The 22914-nt window shown below is 45.0% G+C and overlaps 2 protein-coding genes across 4 annotated transcripts in view; both read right to left on the bottom strand.

Moving 5' to 3' along the window:
* Positions 1-6017: 6017 nt before the first annotated feature.
* On the bottom strand, positions 6018-7893 carry LOC146387881 (uncharacterized). 2 transcript variants are annotated; one of them, XM_084924926.1, is made up of 3 exons: positions 7861-7893; positions 7377-7445; positions 6018-7237 (listed from the first exon to the last, which is right to left on the bottom strand). In XM_084924926.1, the coding sequence occupies exons 1-3, from the start codon at positions 7872-7874 to the stop codon at positions 6397-6399; spliced, it is 924 nt and encodes a 307-aa protein (XP_084781052.1). In that variant the 5' UTR covers positions 7875-7893; the 3' UTR covers positions 6018-6396. The 2 variants fall into 2 exon arrangements, with proteins under 2 accessions (XP_084781052.1, XP_084781051.1); XM_084924925.1 differs by lacking the exon at positions 7861-7893 and having other exon boundaries at positions 7377-7854.
* A 1492-nt stretch (positions 7894-9385) lies between these two features.
* Positions 9386-22914, bottom strand: part of LOC146387880 (serine/threonine-protein kinase WNK4-like) — a 19814-nt gene continuing 6285 nt past the window's right edge. Inside the window, exons 3-24 of one of the 2 annotated variants that reach the window (XM_084924905.1) lie at positions 22238-22410; positions 19954-20174; positions 19709-19866; positions 19542-19630; positions 19239-19458; positions 18947-19159; positions 18619-18802; positions 18337-18518; positions 17399-17472; positions 17112-17247; positions 16756-16872; positions 16499-16654; positions 16335-16389; positions 16055-16165; positions 14756-15306; positions 13589-13631; positions 13412-13509; positions 13219-13267; positions 11848-12283; positions 11194-11361; positions 10972-11066; positions 9386-9923 (exon numbers count right to left, since the gene is read on the bottom strand). In XM_084924905.1, coding sequence (XP_084781031.1) covers positions 9892-9923; positions 10972-11066; positions 11194-11361; positions 11848-12283; positions 13219-13267; positions 13412-13509; positions 13589-13631; positions 14756-15306; positions 16055-16165; positions 16335-16389; positions 16499-16654; positions 16756-16872; positions 17112-17247; positions 17399-17472; positions 18337-18518; positions 18619-18802; positions 18947-19159; positions 19239-19458; positions 19542-19630; positions 19709-19866; positions 19954-20174; positions 22238-22410 — 3561 coding nt within the window. In that variant the 3' untranslated portion in view covers positions 9386-9891. Of the gene's footprint in view, positions 9924-10971; positions 11067-11170; positions 11362-11847; positions 12284-13218; positions 13268-13411; positions 13510-13588; positions 13632-14755; positions 15307-16054; positions 16166-16334; positions 16390-16498; positions 16655-16755; positions 16873-17111; positions 17248-17398; positions 17473-18336; positions 18519-18618; positions 18803-18946; positions 19160-19238; positions 19459-19541; positions 19631-19708; positions 19867-19953; positions 20175-22237; positions 22411-22914 lie in introns of both variants that reach the window. The other variant, XM_084924904.1, reaches the window with a different exon arrangement.

Below are 22914 nucleotides of genomic sequence, written 5' to 3'. Positions count from 1 at the left end.
TGACTCACAATTAAACTCACAGCAAAGGCAACAAAGATTTCACATCAAAAAACTTTCTTTGGTCATAGAAACTGATTTCTGTTGTTTCAGTGCTGCTCTGTGTGCAGTGTCTCTGCAGTATGACTTCTGCTTTCTTTGGAGAGCCTCACAAGTCCAGCAGAAGTAAAACTGCTGACGCTGAGTTTTTCTGTGCTGCTACAAACTACTTGTTTTAGCAGCACAGATTATTCCACCCACAGCAAGGTCAGTCTGGAGAGCTGAAGACGATGCTCACTGTGGATGGTGTTACGTTGGTGTCCAGGAACACTGAGAGGTGTCTTTTTTCCACCTGGATATGTCCTTCAGTCAAGTACATTTGTTCATCTGCCTTCACACAGATATCACATCCCATTCTGAATCCATAGGATTTAACCGTCCAGGGAATGATTCGCCGTTTTCGACTACTTTTAATTTTACCGCTATGTTTCACCTTTAAAAACTGTTTATCTTTGCCTTGTTTGTGTCATTCTTTTCAGCACAACCTCACCTGTCTGAATTTACAGGGTTTTTTTATGTTGACATACTGTATTAACACAATACGGCCCTGGATAAGCGGAAGAAGGTGGATGGATGGATGGATGGATGGATGGATGGATACAATGTTGTTCAGCAGTTTATTCACATATAGATTTAACTTGAAAACACAGTAAGTAGGACTTTAATTGGTGTAACACACCCAGTACTGTAATTACAAAGGTGTGTTTTATGAGCAAGGAGGCTTTTTGTAAAATAGTTTCAGTACTTGTTGCATTTTGTCTTTCAGTTCCAGAATTAAGAGCCAAGTTCTACAAAATGGACATTTGTCAAATAAATGATGCACCACATTAAAACACGTCAGTAGATGAGAGGCACAGGTCATCTAGATATGGAGTTTAAAAGGTTATACACGACCTGTGAAGTCTCCAGTAACACTGAACAATATGTTGGCTAGGATCTCTCTCTACTGTCATGAGACAGTTTTATGTTTTAACTGTGAGTCTGTTATCATAACACTGATCTGATCTAATACACGTTTCTTTCATTACAACTTAAAGCTTAAAGCTTAAAGCATGCCATGAATGAATTTAATGATTTCTTTGTACATGTTGGCTTTAATTTAGCAAAAGAAATTCCAGAGTCAAGAAATAAAAACGACGTAAATAAACATCAGAAAGTGTCCTCCACGTTTACTGGTGCTGTGAGTCATAGAGAAATAATTAACATTGTTAAAACATTTAAAAATAAAAAGTCCACTGACTGTTTGGGCATTGACATGATTTTAGTTAAAAATACTATAGAATATATGTTTGATTAGATTTTATTGATTAGCATTCAAATATCTCAGTGAAGACAGAACAAAGATCTACCACAAAGCAAGAAAGCACGAGACAAGGCTAATCAAAAGGTATTGGCTGAAGCATTTGCTTATTACGCCAACCCTTTTAACAAAAGATCTTTTTGCATGCAGCTCCTGTACACAGGGCTCGAAGCAAATAATAAAACAAAGCAAAAACAAAACAAAACAAACAAACAAACAAAAAATAGCGCAACCTTTCGCATTTTAGAAAAGTTATTTGTTAATAGACTTGATAAATATATTGAGAAGCACAATCTCCTAAGTGATAACCAATATGGCTTTAGAGCGAAAAGGTCCACGTTGATGGCAGTGATGGGATATCTACTGCAACAGATAACAAGGAATGTACTGTTGGTGTTTTTATAGACTGTAAAAAGGTGTTTGATATAATTGATCATGCTATATAGGAAGTTCAGGGTCTCTCCAGAGCTCCTCAGGACTTTCTATGCAGGCGCTGTGGAGAGCATCCTCACACAGAACATCACATCCTGGTTTGGGAACAGCTGTGTCAAGGATAAGAAAGCTCTTCAGAGAGTGATCCGTACGGCAGAACGCTGCCGCAGGACTGCTCTCCCGTCCCTGCAGGACATTTACGTCAGGAGATGCTGGACTAGAGCGACTCCGATTTTGAAGGACCCGTCCCATCCCAGCAACGAGCTGTTCCAGCTTCTGAGATCAGGCAGAAGGTTCCACACCATCCGAACAAGAACAGAGAGGCTCAAGAGGAGTTTTTATCCTCGGGTCATTCGTGTGTTGAATCAGCCCCCCCCATCATCGTTAAGCAGAGATGGGCAGTAGCGTTACTGTAATCCGATTACGCGTTACTGTAATCTGATTACCTTTTTAAAGTAACGAGTAAAGTAAGGGATTACTATTGCAAAAACGGTAATTAGATTACTGTTACTTTCCCGTAGGAACGCTGCGTTACTGCGTTACTAAAACCGTGATTTTTTTGCGAGAGTGTCTCATGACAGTGACGTAAGCGAGTGCGACGTTCGTGACAACAGCTGTGTGCAGATCAACAATGGATCATATATCGAGTGCGGAGAGAGTATGAGCGTGCAGTGTTTAAAGCGTGGAAGTACTGACCTTACTTTGAGTTTGATTCCATAAAAAGTGACAAAAACATTAGTGTCCGTTGTGCGTGGGAAGAAGACTTCTTTTTACAGCGAAAAAACCCCTAAACTTCCGAACAAGCACCGAGTAGCTACGACGTAATGGGAAACTCACAGAGAAACTCGTGGATTCTTCCACTGACCGCTGCAGCTCACCTGCACCAGGGTAAACCTCCGCCTGCCCCACTCCTGCTTTACAGGTGAAAATAGAGCAACAGGACCGCTAGTCTGTGACTTTATTTATTTTCTGCTGTGTTTTACTTGCATCTATTTGAAAGACTGAGTGTAAACACACAAAAAAAAAAATTTTATTTTATGTGCTGGAATGTGCAGAAAATAGGTTTAAATGTTAAACTAATTTATTCCAGTCAGAGAATGTTGCAGATAATTAAATCTTTGCTTGATGCATAAAGTTAAAAGGTTAAAACTAATAAAACAAGTTTTAAAAAGAGACTTTTCCATTTGATTACATTTTGTATGATGGATTATGCAGAAAAAGTAGAATTGGTCTGAAAGATCTATCACTTTATCACCTATTCAGGTTGTAAATCGTGTCTTTAAAAAGTAACTAAGTGACTAAGTAACTAAGTAATTAATTACTTTTGAAAATAAGTAATCAGTAAAGTAACGGGATTACTTTTTTGGGGAAGTAATCAGTAATTAGTTACTGATTACTTTTTTCAAGTAACTTGACCAACACTGTCGTTAAGTGACTGAGACAGGACTCATTAGCACATTCTCATATTCTCACATTCACACTCACATTCAGTCACATATGAACATACTTAACCTCGTGTTTCATTCAGTTTATGCAACTTTACTTTAATTAGATTTCACTGATACATTTTCAGAAAAGCATTCATTTCAGCATAACCCCCTTAAACATATTTATGCAGAAACACTTTTTACTCAATTTATTAAAATCATATTAATCACATGCTACTACTACTAATAGTAATAATAATAACAACAACAATAATAATAATAAATACTAATATAATAATGGTGTATAACTAGCATCTGAGAGGTCATGGAAAAAGAGTTTCGGACTGCCTGAAAGAGATTCTGGCAAACTGTGAGGCGACTCAGCAGGGAAAGCGGTTCTACCTGTGCTGTGTATAGTGCAGGTGCAGCGCTGCTGACTTCAATTGAGAACATTGTTGGGCGGTGGAAGGAATACTTCGAGGACCACCTTAATCCCACTGGCACGTCTTCCATGGAGGAAGAAGAGTCTAGGGACGAGGGGGACGGGTCACCTGTCTCCCGCGATGAGGTCACTGAGGCAGTTAAACGAGGCCTTGGTGGCAGAGCCCCTGGGGTGGATGAGGTTTGCCCTGAGTTTCTGAAGGCTCTGGATGTTGAAGAGCTTTCTTGGTTGGCACGCCTCTACAATGTTGCGTGGAGATCAGGGGCGTTACCTCTGTATTAGCAGACCGGGGTGGTGGTCCCCATCTTTAAGAAGGGGGGCCGGAGGGTGTGTTCCAAGTACAGGGGAATCACACTCCTCCGCCTCCCTGGGAAGGTCTATGACAGGGTGCTGGAGAGGAGAGTCCGTCCATTAGTCGAACATCGGATACAGTGTGCTTCTGGAGTATGGGCTGTCTGGCCCATTGCTACAGGACATTCCATCCTTATACAACCGTTGCAAGAGCTTGGTCCGCACAGCCGGCAATAAGTTGAACGCGTTCCCGGTGGGTGGGCTCTACCAGGGCTGCCCTTTGTCACCGTTTCTGTTCATAACTTTTTATGGACAGAATTTCTAGGTGTAGCCAAGTGTGGAAGGCTTTCAGTTGGGTGGTCTCTGCTTTTCGCGGATGATGTGGTTCTGTTGCTGGTTCTGATCCTTTTTAATGCATAAAGTTGGATGTTTAGACCTTTTTCCTGCTAAATGTGATGACGGGGGTGGCCGGGGGACGATCTCTCTCTGTCCCACGTCTCTTGACAAGGACAACATTCAGAAAATTGGTGCATGATTAATATTTGTTTTAAACCAAAGTGAAAATGATGACAAATTAATTTAGGAATGAAATGAAAACATGATTCTGTAAATCGTTACTCTTCTGTGGCTCGTCAAGTTGACATCAGCACATCAATAACCTGCTGACAGTAGAGCTCAGTCCACTGATGAGGCCATCATTCAGGAACGAGCTCACTGATTAAGCCCCCTTTCTATTTAGGGGGCTACTTGGATCAACTGGCCACGACTAGTTTTCCGTTACAACCCAGTGTGTGTGCTTGTTGTCATAGCAACATGTCCCGGGACGTGATTATTATGCAACGATAACAAAGGTGGACATCAAAGCGAACATAGTTTTGATTTTTGTAAATGAGACGGTCTCATGACTCATCGAGTGACACTACTGACCAGCCAATCGGTTTCATGCAGTATGACAACGTCACATTTTAGTACCTGCTCGGATCGCTTGGAAGCCTGGCCGAGAAGGTGCTAAAAAGTACCTGGTACCCGGTACTATGACCTAATGGAAAACACTGAAAACTGCACCAAGTCTTTCCAAGTAGATACCAATGGGAAAGGGCCATTACATCTTAATGATGACATCATCATCATCATAACGATTTAGAGAATGCAGAGTCAGAGAGGCCACTAAACAGAAGACCTCATCGTACTAGCTTTGGAGGATCTATATGAACTGCATCCTTCATCTGATTGGCCGGCTCAGTCTGACGTAGCACGAGGGAAACACCTGGAGCGTCACCAAGTGAAAGAGAAACTGCTGCACTGCTAGAGTCACAGGGGTGATTTCCAAACCATTTACAGGAACGCCTCGGCCTTCAGCAACAGCAGCTGTGTGAGTTTATCACGTTCATGTCACGTGTCTGTTTGGACCATGAAACAGATCCCGATTCCTGTAAGTCACCTGATTTAATGATTCTTACATAATGCTTCTTTACTGATACGTAACCACATCTGAATTCATCAGACGAGGCTCAGGCTGGGCCGTCAGTAGGGTTTGCAGTCCTCTATCACTCCTCAAGTGGAGATGTCTTTGAGGAAGATACTGAAGCACAACCTGCTCCTGGTGGCATTGCAACTCTGTTTTTGTGTGTATGCACGTGTGTGTTGTTCACTCTAAGCATTTATTGACATGTAACTACTATTAACTTCATGGGTTTGATCTGTAGAGTCTTTGTTTCAAACACTGCTGGGATTTCTTAAAGCCGCCACATGTGGAGCTCCATGTATCTGCCATCAACATGTTCTTCCAGTGATCGAGGACATTTTATATAAACGATATTGTTTTTAATGAGCAGCTTCAGGTTTTCATCCTGTTCTTCTTCATTTAAACAACATCATCTTCACATTTTTATGGTTTACAATAACAAAAGATCAGAAATAATTACCGAGTCTGTAGGCATGAAAATACAGACGTACAACTTGTAGACTTGTGTTACTTCTATGTTTGGTACGTGACAGACGGTTCAGAGTCTGAGTTGTGGCTGTGGCTTTTTGTTCTAGTGCAGAAACCCTGACATGAAGCAATAAAAGACCCAAATATTACATAATACAAGATTCAAGATTCTCTATTCGTCACATGCATAGTTATACAAGTATAACACGCAGTGCAATGTAACCTGATGTACATAAATCAGTATCACGTCACCTGTGAGCAGCGAGAACAGGTGAGTCTGTTTATATTAATAACCTCCACAGAAGTTAGCAGATTATGAACAGGTGTGTCTGAACCACTTTAAACCCAAATATGCTTCTGATACACTGAATGAAGAAGTCAGTTTAAAGCTGGTGCTGGAACATTTCTAAATGATGATTCAAGTCCATTCATCATGAATCTGAGCCTCAAATATAGAAAAATAACTTTTAGCATTTCATCTTCATCTTTACACTAAAATGTCCACAAACATGTCCAACACAAGCAGCACGTATCATCATCTGAAAGCTTCAGGTGAACATTTCATCCAGCTGTTGTCGATGGTGCAGGCGTACTGCTCCTGAAGATACTTCCTGTCAAATTTCGGTCCAGTAGAGTGATCACTGAGACAACCAGAGAAGTGAAGAGTGGCTTTAAACCTGGAGGAGAGGAGCACCAGGGACAGAGCCAAGGTCACCACAGAGAACGAGATGCTTTCATATTCCCGTCCTGGGAGGATGAACGGGATGACGATGCGGTTCCTTCCTGGTGGGCCGTGTTTAGCTGAGAGAGACTCAAAGTATTTCCACACTCCATCATCATCTCGAAGAGGGCTAACCGTGATGTTTGGGACCATCTGTGCTCCAGCTTTCTTCAGTGAGTTCCAGTGATCTGGCAGGTTCACAGGTCGATGTTTGTCATCAGGAATCGTACAGCTTTCTTTATTCTTACAGTAAAAAACTCTGTGCTGAGGCCTCAGTTTTCCTGTAGCGATACCGTACACTAAACCAGCACTGACGCAGTTCCAGGGAGAATACAGGAGCACGTCAGTGATGGTGGGCAGAGGCAGGTAACAGCTGGCTGGGATCATGAAGTCTCTGATTGATCCATGAGCCACAAAGGTGATGTGAACATCATCGCTGTGGTTCTTCTTCTCCTCCTCATCAATGCGTTTCTTCAGGAAGTCAAACATGTCTGTGAGTTTGCTGAAGGCGTCAGACTCTGAGTTTTTTCTCAGCCACAGCAGGACGACTTGATCTGTGCAGCTTCTCATTGCCAGCTTTGTCAGCCTTTCATCACAGCTCCTCAGTCTGTCTGCTCTGTAGTGTTTAAATACGCGTAACCTCTGAAACAATCTTCTGAAACAGGAATTATGGAAAAAACATTTTAAGCACAACAAACATTTAATCTGTCCACAGAAAATAATAACAATAATAACAATAACAAAATAAAGCCAAAATCTCCTCGTTTCATTTCACTCTTTGCTTCCAGACTTACTCCAGTTCCTCGTCTCTGTCCATCTCCTCAGAAGCTTGACTGTCTTTAGCGTTGTCCTTCAGGTGCTTCCTGTGGTTAAAAATCGACATCATGTTGGTCAGATCTCAGCTAAATAAATATAGACTCTTGGTTTATCTTCAGTATTTTAAAAAGTTTGCAGTGAAAATGATCAGAGTTCAGTTAAAGATAATTTCGTTGCTAGGCAACAAACACTCTTTGCACACCGGTGTCCTCAAACTGAACGAAGAACGTTGCTGCGTCATGGACGTCGTTTGTTTGTCTGATTCAAACCTCAATAAAATCCCAACAACAACTAGTTGCTGTTTGTATTCATACTTCATGTGCATCACCTGCTCTCAACAGCTGGTAAAAGAGTTGATGACATTTACACCATAATGTATGAAAGTCCAGTGATGGACCAGCCTGCTCATCATGTGGACAAACTAACAAAGGAACTTTTCAGAAAGACAAAATATCTGCTTACCTGCTCCAAAACATCTGCTCTGACCCTGTGCAGTCTGTAGAATAGAATAGAATAGAATAGACCTTTAGTCATGGCACGCCACTATGCTGCAGGGCTCTGATTGGCTGAAGTATGGTAAAGTACCTGGACAGGTACCAAATGAAAGTAAAAGCTGAGTGGGGAATCCCCAAATGTGATACCAAAAGTAAAAACATGACTCAGAGTTTTAATACGATGAGCTCAGCAGGACCTCAGAGCTGCCGTCACATTCATGAACACGAAGTCGGGCCTCTACACCAACGTGACCTTATTGGTTACACCTGCCCATCATTTAATAGCCCCTCCCACAGCCACAGGTGTCAGTGGCTCCAACCTTGGGGCCCACACCGTTCTGATGAACCCACACCTGTTTGCTCCATCTTATTTCTGTTTCATGTGGTTCTTTGTTTTCTGCTTTGGCTGTGAGAAACACAGACTTCTGTTATGGATTTAAAAACATGATGTACAGATGCTGCTATAAGTTTGTTTACAACAACCACTGGCTCAGCAGATGGCCCCGCCCCTCCCTGAGCCTGGTTCTGTCGGAGGTTTCTTCCTGTTAAAAGGGAGTTTTTCCTTCCCACTGTCGCCAAAGTGCTGCTCATAGGGGGTCACATGATTGTTGGGTTTTCCTCTGTATGTATTATTGTAGGGTCGACCTCACAGTATAAAGCACCTTGAGGTGACTGTTGTTGTGATTTGATGCTGTATAAATAAAACTGAATTACATCTTTATTCTTTCTTTTCATTTCTGTTTTTAAAAGGTTTTAAAAAAACATGAAGCAATCAGCTATCTTCTCCATGTCCTGTTTTATGAGGAGCCTGACCTTTGTATTCATTCATTTTTATTATTATATTCCATCCATCCATCCATCTTCTTCATCCGCTTTATCCGGGGCCGGGTCGCAGGAGCAGCAACCTAAGCAGAGAAGCACAGACCTCCCTCTCCCCAGCCACCTCCTCCAGCTTATCCGGGGGAACACCAAGGCGTTCCCAGGCCAGCCGAGAGATATAATCTCTCCAGCGTGTCCTGGGTCTGCCGCGGGGCCTCCTCCTGGTGGGACATGCCCCGAACACCTCACCCAGGAGGCGCCCAGGAGGCATCCTTGTCAGATGCCCGAACCACCTCAGCTGACTCCTTTTTATTATTGTATTATTTATTATTTTGGAACAGCTGTAAATGATTTGCAGGTCTGTGGGTCTGCTTCATTAGTAAAAAATTTGTATGTCTTTGGTTCATAGCACCTCTGCAAGCACAGCTCAGGTTGACGTAAGAGTCATGTCAGGACACAGAGGTCATGACCTCCCACCACCACCAGGTGTCACTGCAGCTGAAACCTGAGTCAGCTGCTCTAACCTGGATCAGCAGGCAGAGCCAGTTTCTCATCTCAGCATCTCTGATGCAGGAAAGAAATCCTGCTGACCCAAACAGCTGGAAATCAGCTGATTACTTCACTGTAACGACGTCACTCTGACCTTTCAGTTTGAAAAGAAAAACATCAGCACATCGTCAGACAGGAAACTTTATTTAAGACAAATATGAGGAGGAAAATCTGGACAAACTTTCTAAACTGGAGCAAAAAACAAAACTGTTAAAATTCATAATTTCATCTCTTCATGTGTCCACGTGTTTAATCTCGGCGACGGCGTCTCACACGGATTCATCTCTACATGATGATAGATAAGGCACATGGTCGTCCAGACACACAGACCGTCCTCGGCTCGTGCTGCGACTACACGAGCGGCAGTGAAGGTCAGAAAAGTTTCCACACTCATCACAACAAAACTCATAAAGTTTAAAAGGTTTGCAGCAGATTCTATAATCTCATGTTTGTGGGCGCAGCTCATCGCTTGACCCTCAGCTTCTCTTTGAAGCCGAACAGCTGCAGCTTGTTGTCTGATGACCTTTGACCTCTGAGGTTCAACCTTTCTTCCTAAAGTGCTGAGACGTTCACTTCAAACTACGAGACATTAAAGTATTGCACTGCGGATTACTCTTCATCATCACCGTGATCATCTTCTCATCTTCAGCAGCTCCTCACTCACTGGAAGACAAAGGTCAAAGGTCAGTTAAATGTGATGGTCATGAACGTAACGTTTTCAGTGAGAAATGTTTCCTTGTCATCATCAGCTGACGGACATGTTTACATAACGATGAAAGCAGCACCGCTGACTAACAACAGGCTGTCAGTTCCACCATCATTGATCATTAATCGTGTTGATCACTGATCAATGGCTATGAGCTGAAGAAAGGCAGAACTGTGAGATGGTGACAGGTGGAGGCTGTCTCCTCGGTTCAGAGATGGAAACGTTTCTCACTGAAAACACGACGTCCACATAAACAGAACCATCGTTAATGCGGACAAAGATGACCACATTCACTCTGATTGGTCCGTCAGACACCATGTGATCCACTCTGTTCTCTGCGTTCGCTCCTGTGATATTTTCTCTTCTTCCTGCTGATGAACACTCATCATATGGATGATGATTATTTTTAAGAAAAGCTGTTAAAACGCGTCTTTTTAACTGTTAGCATTTTATTGGTCAGAGTCTAAGCTCCGCCTCTAAACCAGCCAGTCAGAGCTCAGTTCCTCTACATGTTAGTGTGGCGTTCAAAGCACAAGGAGAGAATCTGGACACATCTCTTTTACGTTCTTCAGGAATCAGATTTACGTTAGAACCCTTTGAAGCCTCCAGCCAACACTCTGAAGTGGACTCTGCTGTGGATTTCGCCTCTGGAGGCTAACAACACTGCAGTCAAACTTCCTGTGTGTAAAGAAGTGTTTTGCTGCAGTGGCGTCTGTGGCTCAGGACGTGGAAACATACTGAACCGAGCTGCGCCGATGGATCCGTCAGAGTGATACAGTCAGGTTAGAGGTGTTTGTATGAATGTGTGTGTGGGAACCTGCAGCAAAGTGTTACGTAAGGACAACAGTCAGCTGCTCATAACCGACTTCATGAGAGTGAAAATAAGACACGAAGCTCCAGATGTGACTTGAGCCTGACGGTTCCGATGATTCATGCTGAAGTTTTAAAGACTAAAAACTAAAGTCCAGATTTACTGAACTCTTCCTGACTGTCTCAAACACTCACCATGCCGCTGTGCTCGGGGGCAAAGGTCACGCCTTTCCCTGCTCTCTCCTGAGATCCACTGCTGCTGCTGCTGATCGAGGTTCTCCTCATGATACCTACACACACACACACACACACACACACACACACACAAAGATGATTCAGTATTAAATGACTTCCATTAGTCTGTTATTCTGCAGGCTGCCGGGAGTCCTCCCACCTGCAGGGGGCAGCATATCCAGCCTGCGAGAGGAGGGATTGTTTCCAGACATGGAGAGGCGCCGCTGCCGGCTGTTCAACATGGCGGCGGGAGGAACGATTCCAGGGGGCAGGACTTTCCCCTTCCTCCAGTACAGCTCCTCGATCTCTTGCTTCTGACTGACCTGCAGGTTCTGCACCTCCATCAGGTGTCTGGGAGAAAGAAGGAGGAGTTAGAAAAGGACTCAGGAGACATAAAGAACAATAAAGCAGATGTGTGTTGGAGACAGGCTGGACACCATTTGTCTTATTTCTTTCTGTAACACTGAACCTGGCGAACGACGTCCATGTAGCAACGAGTCAACGGGAAAGAGCCCTTTCTGACTCACTTTTAAGTTTCAATGTTGAAATATGAGTCACCGTATGAAGGATGGTGACACCTGCTGGCCAAGTAACGTCACTGCATGTGTAGTGATGGACTAATGATAATAATGGAATAAATGGTAACCATGGAGAACCAGAAACACTGCAGTGTGTTTGTATGTTGGTAAATAAAAATAAGGAGTACTTATAAACTATTATTGATGCAGAATCCAGAATCGTTCATGTTTCAATGACTAAACATCCAGATCAGCAGAATCATGAACCACAAATGAAAAACAAATTCATTCATTCATTAAAAAAAGATCTACCAATCACCTTTCTCGTAGTTGCTGTAGCTCCTCCCACATCTCTCCATTCTCTCTGTCAGAATCGTCAGAGCTGTAGGTCGCAGAGCGACTCCGTGATTGGCTGAAGCTGCTGGCTGTCCCCCCCCACAGACTGACGTTCAGCCTGCGGCCTCCTCTCCTCTTCCTCTCCTCCTCTCTGCTGCTCCTCTCCTCCTGACCTCCCGGGTTGGCGTTCTTGTTAATAACTGGGGCGAGGGTCACTGTGCTGATGCTGCTCTCTGATCCGCTGCTTTCTGTGCTGCTTTCTGTGTCACTCTCTGATTGGTTCTTCCTGGGAGGAGGCGGGGAGTGAGCAGTGGGCATGGCCTGACTGATGGACCGTTGCTCCCGCTGGGTGGCAGCCTGACCGTGTTTAGAGGGCGTCACCTGGAAACGACCAACGGTGAAAGCAGAAGGTTTCTCTGCTGCAGAAATGAGAGAAGAAGAAGAGTGTGAGCAGCTTTAGTCATAAAGGCAGCTCAAGACTCATCAGGTGCGCCGGTATGGATGATTACTATTTTTTTAAAAAGCTGTTAAAACGCATCTTTTTAACTGTTAGCATTTTATTGGTCAGAGTCTAAGCTCCGCCTCTAAACCAGCCAGTCAGAGCTCACAGTTCCTCTACATGTTAGTGTGGCGTTCAAAGCACAAGGAGAGAATCTGGACACATCTCTTTTACGTTCTTTAGAAATCAGATTTACGTTAGAACCCTTTGAAGCCTCCAGCCAACACTCTGAAGTGGACTTTGCTGTGGATTTCGCCTCTGGAGGCTAACAACACTGCAGTCAAACTTCCTGTGTGTAGAGTTTTGCTGCAGTGGCGTCTGTGGAAAGATACTGAACCGAGTTCCCCTCGGTTCCTGCAAGTACGACCATTAAATGTTGGTATTTATGGCTCATATCTGGGATTTTTTTCCTTCATGTTTGCAGTAAGTAGAAGATCAGAAAGTGATGAAGACCACCAACATCATCCTGAGTGAAGCATTTACAGGTAATTTCATCTGTGCAGTTATTCTTGGTGGGATGAAGTGTCTGCTCGTCTCCATATTTTTATTCTTGGACTTGTGCAGCCCCTCAGTTCATCGTCGGAAACCCTGGACTTTGTCCTCTCTGAAAGCACGGGGCAGCACACAGCTGTGCTCACAATACAGATGTGCAGTGGAATAATGTGGAAAGGATGCAGCTCAAATTATCCTTTATTTTTAACACCCATGCAGACGGAGCGTGATGTTGTTGTTACGATTATGGAATCATTTCAGTGATAATGACCTGCGAGTGTCTCTGTATGCAGATGATGCTGTCTCAGCTGACAGAATGAGGGGTGAATATTTGCCTGTTTCTTGAACAGAGGTGGTTCATACCTTCGTGTATGGGCGACAGTCTGGGTGAAGGAGAATCAGGCGGGAGGAGCTGGGCAGGAGGAAGAACACGTTACTTTACTCTGATGTCTGTGTTTATGTCGTTCACACATGAAAAATGAAACCATAAACACCATCAAACAGCACAAAATCCCGTCTTAAACGAAGCGTCTGACTGACAGAAACAGTCTCATACTTTTTTGTTCAGAGTCGACTGAGGCGGGGACGAGTGACGGAGCTCTCCTCTGTGACTGGGAGCACTGGTCAAGCTGGGAGCAGAGGCAGTCACTGAACCTGAGAAACAGTTACATAAAACATCAGGTTTCAGGTTCAGTGTGGTCTGATGGCACTTTGTGACCTCATAGGTACTCACCATGAAGGGGCGGAGCTGAGCTGAGCTTCTGCTGGACTGGAGACTGAAAGGAATGAAAGCATGTTTCAGGTTTTTGTGTTGCAGCAGATTCATCGTCTGTATCGTCTGCAGGTCAACATTTATGCTACAGACTGCTGACCTCACTAATCTCCTCCACTGCCTCAGAAACCAGTAAACACAGATTACCTGCAGCGTTTCTATGAACTCAACAAACACCAGCAAACACACAAACTGTGTGCGTGCAGTTTGTCCCATAGTGTGCTGCAGCTAAAGTCCAGCTGCTTATTTGACAGGGACAGCAAAGACAGAGCGCTACGTTCACTCAGAGATGGAGACAGATAAGAAAGAAGGAAAGGAGAGGAAGCAGAGAGCTTAGAGTCAAAGGAAGGATGCTCATTTAAAGCTCACATGGAAGTGTTGTTAAATCTGTACGTGTCACATGATGTTTGTTCATAAAGCTGCTGCTAAACAGACTGACTGTTATTTAAAGGCTGCAGGTTAGTGCAGGATGAACAGGTGAGTCTGCTGCACAGTGGCTGTCTAACATGAAGTTAGCAGTGTCGTAAACATACACAGTGTACTGTCAGTGCAGAGGATGAAATCAGCCTTGATAGCTGTGAGACATCTGGATGGATTCAGGTTTGTAAATCCACAGAGAGCAGCTGAAGAACATCTACTGAAGCTCTCGGTAGAAATGATTGCGAGTTTGATTCTTTCCCCACACTGAGACACTACAGCTGATTTTACTTTCCCCACCTGCTGAACCTGAGGCTTCTTTAACCTCTTCCAGACTCATTTTCCTGTTTAGTCCACCTCTACAATCGAGGCAACAGAAAATAAAGATTTTTATTTTCCTTCTCTTTCTCTGCTCATGTTCTACTTAACAGATTCAAGCTGAGCATGTTCACTATAATAATAATTAGACTGAAAGTTTTCATTCCCACGTACTAATATTATTTTATTTTAACATATAATATAACACAGGGTTCAGTTAGCTTTGCATAAAACAGGTGGTAGAAACGTCCTCCTACTCTGAGCACATTTCTGAGCCGGTACTGTTTTTACTTTGAGTAAAGAAGTTCAATCTGTACTTCTACTTTAGTGCACAATGTCTGGACTTTAGGTACTCTGGTACTCAGGTAAAGTCTTGTTTCAGTACAAACTCACCTGTCCTTGCTCCTTCTCTATCTGAGGTGAGTCTGGGATCCGACTGGGCGGTGCCACCACCTGCTGGCTGTCTGAGGCAGAGCTCGTCTGTGGTGTGGGTAGGGGATAGGCTGGTGGAGGGAAGAAAGGAGGGGAAAATGGTGTGTGGCTTGGATGGTGGAGCTGGGGTCCAAAGGATGGAGATAGTGGAGGGGACTGTGTGGCCTGGGGGGTGGTAAATGGGGGGCGGGGTTGAAAGCCCTGGTTTGGGGCTCTAGGTGGGGGCATGAAGGTCTGGGCTACACTCATAGCCAGAGAGAACACGTTGGCCAGAGAGAAGAGAGACTGCTCAGGTGAAGCCCACTGAGGAAGAGGAGCTGAGGAAGAAGAGGAGGGGGTGTGGAGCGAAGGGGTACTCTGGACTCTGTGGAGACTGGGGGTGGGGCTCTGGGTGGGGAGGGAAGCACTGTAGGTGTAGTAGGGGTGAGTTGGGAAGTGATAATGGGGACCAGGAGAGGGCTGTGGTGCAGAGGAGTCCAGGTGGGGGTAGCTGAGGGGCTGATATGAGGAAGCTGGAAAGAGAGAGAAACAGAAGCAGCATTAGCTACGCAGCCCAGTCCAACCCAGTCCACGCAGGCTGGTGATGCTGGTTTTAGTCAAGTAAACTTTTTAATACTTTCATGTTCTGTGCTGGGGTGTGGATGCACTCAGCCTAGCGTAGCACCAACAGTGAACCAACACCATCAAAAGAAGAAGAAACATTTCCAGACACCTTCAAAGCAACCTGGAAAGTTTCTTTGGTAAGTTAAGGTCTGAACTTGTAGTAATGCTCGTGTTCTCCCCCTCAGAGACACACAGCAGATTTCCCTCTGACTCAGACACATTTCAAAATGTTTTAAAGGCTTGTTTGAAAGTTCAGAGGCTCTAAAACATTTCCCTGAGGAACCCCACGAAACACAAACAGAGGGACTCTGTCAGTGTGGTGAGTTACTAATGTGCCATCTGCTATTTTAGCTAAATGTGTGTACGGATCAGGTAATAATGGTTTTCTTGTACAGCTTTATTATTTTTATTTTTAAGCACATTATCGAGCAGATGTGCGATTAAGTAACTATGAACTAAAACATAATTTTTGCCCATTTTCCAGAAGAAGCTTTCAACTTAATTAAAAACAGAAAACATGATGACAAGGCCCTGGACACTTCCCTGAGGGACTCCTTTAACCACTGGAAGGAAACACTGCATAGCCACAAAAATGCCTTAAAGTGAACACAATGAAGCACTTTGGTGAATGAATGATCTGATAACGTGCACACCTACCTGAAGACGTGTGAAAAGACTGTGACCTCAGTGATCTGACAGGGGGCGTGGCTTCAGGGTCAATGGAGAAGTCGGCTCCTTTTAAAGGAGGGGGTTCAACACTGTCGATATCTGATCGTGAAACAGATTTGTGAATTAGGGGTCAGTGAACATTAAGTGATGAGAGTTACAGCAGCTTCTCTCGTTTACTTCATACTCTTCATGTTTTCCCTAATAATCCGTCTCCCTTTCTTCTTCCCATCGTCACCCCCCTCCCACACTTCTATCGGTCCCTTTTTACCGGTTAATGAGGACGAGGACAGAGTTCTGGAGAGGTCGCCTCCCACCAGGTTCATCTGTAAAAACATTTTCATGTATTAAAACGTTTGATCACACTCTAAACATGCAGACTGAGGGGATCATGTTTAACTTTGATGTGAAGCTCATCAACAGAACTTCACATACCGCACTTCCAGGCAGCGTGGAGGTGTTTAGGCGGGACAGCCTATCAGAGTCTGCCTGTGGACGATGATGCATCACTGACTCCGCCCTCTTGATGATCTCATACATGCGAACTATGAATCCGTCCCGCTCTGACGGCAGGATGAAGTCTCTGTGGAGCTGAGAGGACAGTGAGCACAGGTTCAGCTGACTTATCGTATCTGACAGTAATCATCTGAACCGACGCCAACGCTGTGCTCTGATTGGCTGACTGTCCTCACCATCACTGATGCGATGTCTTCTGGATTGTCTCCATCCAGGTCGAACTTAAACGTCACCATCTTACTGTCGTGAGTCTGCAGCTGACACTCCACCACTCGGTCCACCATGTCTGACACCTGCACACACACACACACACACAAACACACACAGAGACACACACAAACACACACACACACACACACACACACACACACACACACACACACACACACACACAGAGACACACACAAACACACACACACACACACACACAGAGACACACACAAACACACACACACACACACACAGAGACACACACAGTGTTTACACACCTCATGTTGTTCTTTAGAGGTTATATGTTCGCACGGCGACTCACCCCTGTGATTCTCAGACGAGCTCGCGCTCTCCTCCTGAACTGTTTCGCAGCTGCTCTTTTTGCGATGTCTTGACTGCTCTTCTCTGATTGGCCGTCAGTGCCGTCACTCAAACCTGAGGTCACGTCAGAAACGTAGCTGCAAAACAAATGTGCGTTCTTACCACCTCTGTGAGGACCAACCCTAGATTTAGGACATTTTGTTTTTCAGAGCAACATAAAGTATCTGAAATGTTCTTTAGGAGCATTTAATGTTACTGCAGGTCCTCGTATGTAAGCGTGTGCATTACCTGTCCGCAGGTGAGGAGAAGCCGCAGACTGATCCATGTGATGTTTGCTCGGCACTGTGGGACACAGCGATGCTCTGTGGGACACAAACACAGATCCAGAATGAAAAGAAGCTTCTCAGCCAGCTTAATCATGTGACGACTTCTGTTATGTCCTCTAGAGGGCGACAGAGAAGCTCGTGTAAAACTAACCCATGACAAGCGTCACATGTCTAAGATAATCTCATGTTTCGCGTCCATCCCATCGCTCTGTGCTGACAGCTGGCTGTACCCACTTTATCAAAGGTCAGTGAACAGTACCCTGCACCCCTGCTGGCAGGTCGTCTTAGCAACAACAAACCTTTGAAGAGGTTTTACTAAATCTGATTGGTGGTTTAATACAGCGGTCCCCAACCTTTTTTGCGCCACGGACCGGTTTATGCCCGACAATATTTTCACGGACCGGCCTTTAAGGTGTCGCGGATAAATACAACAAAATAAAACTAGTACCGGTACCGAAAAAAAGAAGATTTATTCATAACACACGTGAAAAGACCCAGGAAAACCGAGTTAACGATAAAAACGATAACAAAATAACCCTGAAAACCGATAAAAACCCTGAAAACCACACATTTCACACCTGAGCCTCAACTCTCGCGGCCCGGTACCAACCGACTCACGGACCGGTACCGGTCCGAGGCCCGGGGGTTGGGGACCGCTGGTTTAATACATGCAGTTTTTATTCCTGGTGACTGTTTAAATCAAAGTTATGACCCTCCCCGTTTAGGCTGCTTCAAGGAGGAGAAGACGTAACTTCTCTGGTTTCATTCTAATGACATCATCAGGAAACAGCGGCCACACTAAATCTGAACGCGTGTGTTGCATGTGTGGTCGCTCAGATCTGAGAGTTGTGAAGGAGGGAGGAGCACCGCGGCGACAGGAGCTCCTCCTCCTCTGCTCACCTTTGGGAAACGCAGCACGGGGAGGGGCGGAGGTTTGGCTTTGGATAGGAGCCGAGTCACAGGGGGAGGAGCCTCAGGTCGAGGGGTTTCCTGGACCACGGGTGGAGGTGCAGGGTTTTTGACTGGAGGAGGCGGAGCTTCAACACCCGAGGAACTGAAGGAGAAGTCTGTCTCACAGTCGGCTGCAGTGAGAGGGCGGAGAAGCGTTTAAATCTGAAGGTGCAGAGAAACGTGAACTAAAACATTTAACGATCGATGATCACAAACGAACAAACGCCTCACAGGTAGCTGACGAGCACGAGGCATGTCTGGTAGTCTTGTCGTCCTCGTCGCCATCTCCTCCCATCCTGCTGGACATGCCGCTGTTCCCAGAATCCACCGGACTGCTGCTCAGCGACATCACCAACGATGTCATACTTGTGATGGGAGGGGCTTTTTTCAAGGCAGGTGTGGCGGCTGAATCCTGCTGTGAAATTAAAATGGAGGAAGGTGAAGATCTGTTTAATCTTAAAATTACGTGTTATTGAAAAACATAAACAAACTGTTCGATATTCAAAGATCCCGACTGCAGGTGTAATCTCTGCCAGCAGGAGGCGCTGTTTAAACACACCTTCCCATCAGCTGTGTTTGTGGCTGGCTTCTTATTGGACGTTTCAGATGCCTGGGGGTCAACCTCCTCTTCAATCACTTCTTTCTGGTGTTTGAGCTTTTCCTCCTCCAGGCGGCGCCGTTTCTCCCGCTCGCGCTTTATGGCCGTCACCCGGTATCTGATCACCTTGGCAATCACCTTATAGTCTGCTTCGCACACGAACCCCAGCACCACCTGTGACACAGAGACACAGGTAAGACCACCTGCCAACTGGTGTCATGGCGTGATGCCACCTGTGCGGCGGTGCGGGTACCATCTCCTGAGCCACCTCCTCGGGGACGTCCTTGTACAGCTCGAACACGAACTCTATGGCGTTATGGTCTTTATATTTGCCACGAAGCTTCTTGTTGTCGTCCATCCGCAGCCAGAGTTTCAGCGACGTCTTCGAACCATCGTCTTCTTCTGCCAGTTCCACGTGGACGCCCAGCTTCTCCTGGAAGAACCGGTGATCCAGCAGGTCCTGAACTGTGAACCTGAAGGCCAGAAAGACAAAGAAAAACTGAGTTTTCCTGCTGTTACCACAGGCCGTGAACTGCCCACAAACTCGTGGCGTTACCTCTCGCTGCTCTTGGTGCGGATGCAGCCCTCAATGATCTCCCTCAGCTCTGGGATGGTCACTTTGGAAAAACTCTCTGGTTTGATTCCCTGAGAGACAAACAGGAAGTCAAAAATCTGGGTATGAGGACATGAAGTAAAACGCACTAAGCGAGGGCGGGGCCTTACACTGGTGACCTTGCGGTAGATCTGGCCAGCGTTCTGACACTCAGAGTATGGATACTCGGAGGTCGCCATCTCCAGGATGCACATGCCGAAGGCGTAAATGTCCACAGCCTCGTCGTACTTCTCCTCATACATCTCTGGAGCCATGAACTCTGGAGTTCCTGAATGCACCACCAGAAAAACCATGAAGCAGCTTTTTGGGCCCACTGACTTTCTGAGGTCATGGAGGGTTACAGACTGTCTCTTACCAATCACACTCTTAGCGAACGAGGCCTTCTTGAGTGTGGCGAGGCCCAGATCTCCGATCTTGACGGAGGCCGTGGGCCCGGTGATGAAGATGTTGTCACACTTGAGGTCTCGGTGAATGATCGGGGGGCAGCGTGAGTGCAGGAAGTGAAGCCCCTTTAGGATCTGGAGGCTCCAACGCTGCAGCAGCTTCAGTTTCATCTGACGGAACCTGCGCAGGTACCTGGACGAGTTTAAAGAAAGACAGACGAGATCCAAGAAGTCAAATTAGGATCAATAAATAATTAGAATAATAACTTTATCTAAATAGCACTTTTCAAAACACGGGGTTACAAAGTGCAGCTGGACACTGATGATAAGTGTACATGTTAAAACTTACCGACATTCATTCAACGCGTGGTTTCAAACTGCGTCAACAAATGAAGGGGAATGAATTAAGGAAAGGCTAACCTATAAAAATTCGTTTTCAGCATTCACTAAAACACAGAGTCAGCCAACCTGATAGTCTGAGGAAGGCTGTCCCACAGCTTGGGTGCTACAGCCTACAAACTGTGATCATCTCTGGTTTTAAAATCAGAGGGAGGCACAGTCAGAAGGCCCTGATTGGACGATCGGAGAGGCGGGCTGATCAGGTGTTAGAAGTTCAGCTCAATAAGCAGTGCCTGTCCAGGTAGAGCCTTACATGTCAATAACAGAATCTTAAATCTGAATTATACTGGAAGCCAGTGAACGGAGGCAGGGATTGGTGTGATATGTGACTGACAGCTGGTTTTCTGCTTTCTGAACTAATTGGAGATGAGCTATGGAGAGACGCACGTGAAAGACGCAGTAATCAAGATGTATACTAAAAGTTCAAGATGACTGACTGGCAGTAAAGGTTTGATTTTCACAATATTTCTCAGATGAAGGAAACAATACTGGCTAACCTTTCAGAGATTCAAAATTCAGGCGGTAATCAAAAGCGATAAAAAGCAGATGATTTGATGTTATTGGCGAGGGGCCGATGTACTGATAAACGTCCTTAGAGAAACTGTCTGGGCCGAGCACTAGAACCTCGGTTTTACCAGAGTTGAGATGGAGGAAGTTAGACTACATGCAACTAATAATGGCAGAGAAACATTGAAGCAGGAGAGGCTGTTGAGATATTACTGTGTGTCATCTGCATAGCAGTGGTAGGAGATTCCATTAAAACCACTGATTAGTTGACCCAGAGGTAACATAGACAAAGACAACAGAACTGGTCCAAGGACTGAGCCCCGGGAGACTCCACTGGTGCAGATGAGGACACTGGTTAATATGAATTCTGAGGAATCTGAAAAGTATAAAGAAACCCATTTGAGACCAGTCCCAGCGATGCCGACCCAACAATCTCAACGAGCTGACAAGAAACAACTTTTTTGGAAACAAATCGAAGTTTGGAAATTGGCCTAAAATTGTTTAAAAGAGTGGAGGAGGTTTTTTTAGTACAGGAAAGACGCCGGCTGTTTTAAAGTGATCTGGGACACAGCCAGATGTAAGGGACTGACTGACAACAGAGAGGGGCCAGGGGGAGGTGCGCATGTGTGAGGCTATATCCAAAAGATCTGTTGGAGAAGTGCTTTGACCTCGGACAACAGAACTGGGTAAAACTCTTGGGGTGGTTGAAGAGGCACGGACTGGGTGTGACCTGATATTTTGATCTTGCAGGTGAAGAAACATTTTTCCCAGTTATTAGCAGACACTGGAGTAACAGCAGACTGAAGAGGGTTAGGATGTTTGCTGATGGTGTCAAATAACAACATCGGATTAATCTTTGTTATCGTTACTCAAACTAGTGAAATAAGATGTTGGATGAGTGTGACTAATAACTCCTCCATATGGAGATAGGAAGTCTTGTTCCATCTACCTCCAGGTTTTCTGCACCCTCTTCTTTGGTGGTGGATATGATCCAGGGGAAGAACTGGTAACTGGGACTAATCTGACTTTAAATCTGCAACACGATCCAGAATTTATCAGCATGTATTATTTAACCAGTAAACTGAGTAAAGGGTAAATGGCCTGTATTTGTATAGTGCTTTACTAGTCCCTCAGGACCCCAAAGCGCTTTACACATCCAGTCATCCAACCATTCACACACTGGTGATGGCAGCTACATTGTAGCCACAGCCACACTGGGGCGCACTGACAGAGTCACTGATATCTGAAAAATTAGTTGTTGATGTACTACGGTGAGAATCAGCATCAAGTTCCCAAATACAGAGTGTTGAGGAACTAAAGAAGAACCAAATGTTCTGGTTCTGGACTCACATCTTGAGGGTCCCGGACGTCATGAGCTCCGTCACCAGGATGGTGCATTTGTGTCCCTTCAGCGTCGACTTCCAAGAGTCGTAGAATCGGACGATGTTGGGATGCTGCAGAGCTTTCAGCATCTCCACCTCCTCGTTGAAGCGCTGACGCTCGGCCTTGTTCAGACGGTGAGTCTGTTACGACACGAACACATGAACATTTCCAATCATTCGCTCATCCGTGAATTCAGAGATCAGATCGGCAATGAGGCGGCTCTGACGCAGCTTCGCTGTGAAGGACGCTGAGCACTCGTACACTAACAGATCTGCTGACAGGACAACATACGCTTCTCACATCACTGCAGAGCATGATGGGAAACCAGCACCAAACACACACACGCCGTCTGTACGATGCGTTTCTTTGGTGTATTTTTAGTTTTTCTGGTTCACACACACAAGAGCACTGCTGTGGCACCAGTCTAACCATTAAACAGACATCAAATCGCACCAAGACATACAATTCAAATCAAATCACATATTTAAAATCGAAAAACATGAAAGTCAAATAAATTACATGCAGATTCAGATCCTGAAAAGCAGTAAACTAAAAGTACAATATTACAACAAAATAAATAAATGGGACAAGAATACATTTAAAAGGAATAAACTCACAATAAATAAATAAAGTAATTAAAATAA

Source organism: Perissodus microlepis, chromosome 4 (genome assembly GCF_051167445.1).
Source record: "Perissodus microlepis isolate ML-2025 ecotype Zambia chromosome 4, ASM5116744v1, whole genome shotgun sequence".
NCBI classification, from domain to species: Eukaryota; Metazoa; Chordata; class Actinopteri; order Cichliformes; family Cichlidae; genus Perissodus; species Perissodus microlepis.
This window is presented reverse-complemented; position numbering and strand designations above follow the sequence as displayed.

Bases quoted from the DNA above. Each gene is read 5' to 3' on its own strand.
- LOC146387881 (XM_084924925.1), bottom strand. From the start codon at position 7,468: ATGATGTCGATTTTTAACCACAGGAAGCACCTGAAGGACAACGCTAAA. The intron at 7,238-7,376 runs GTAAGTCTGGAA...TTCCTGTTTCAG, and splicing joins GACAGAGACGAGGAACTGGA to AAGATTGTTTCAGAGGTTAC.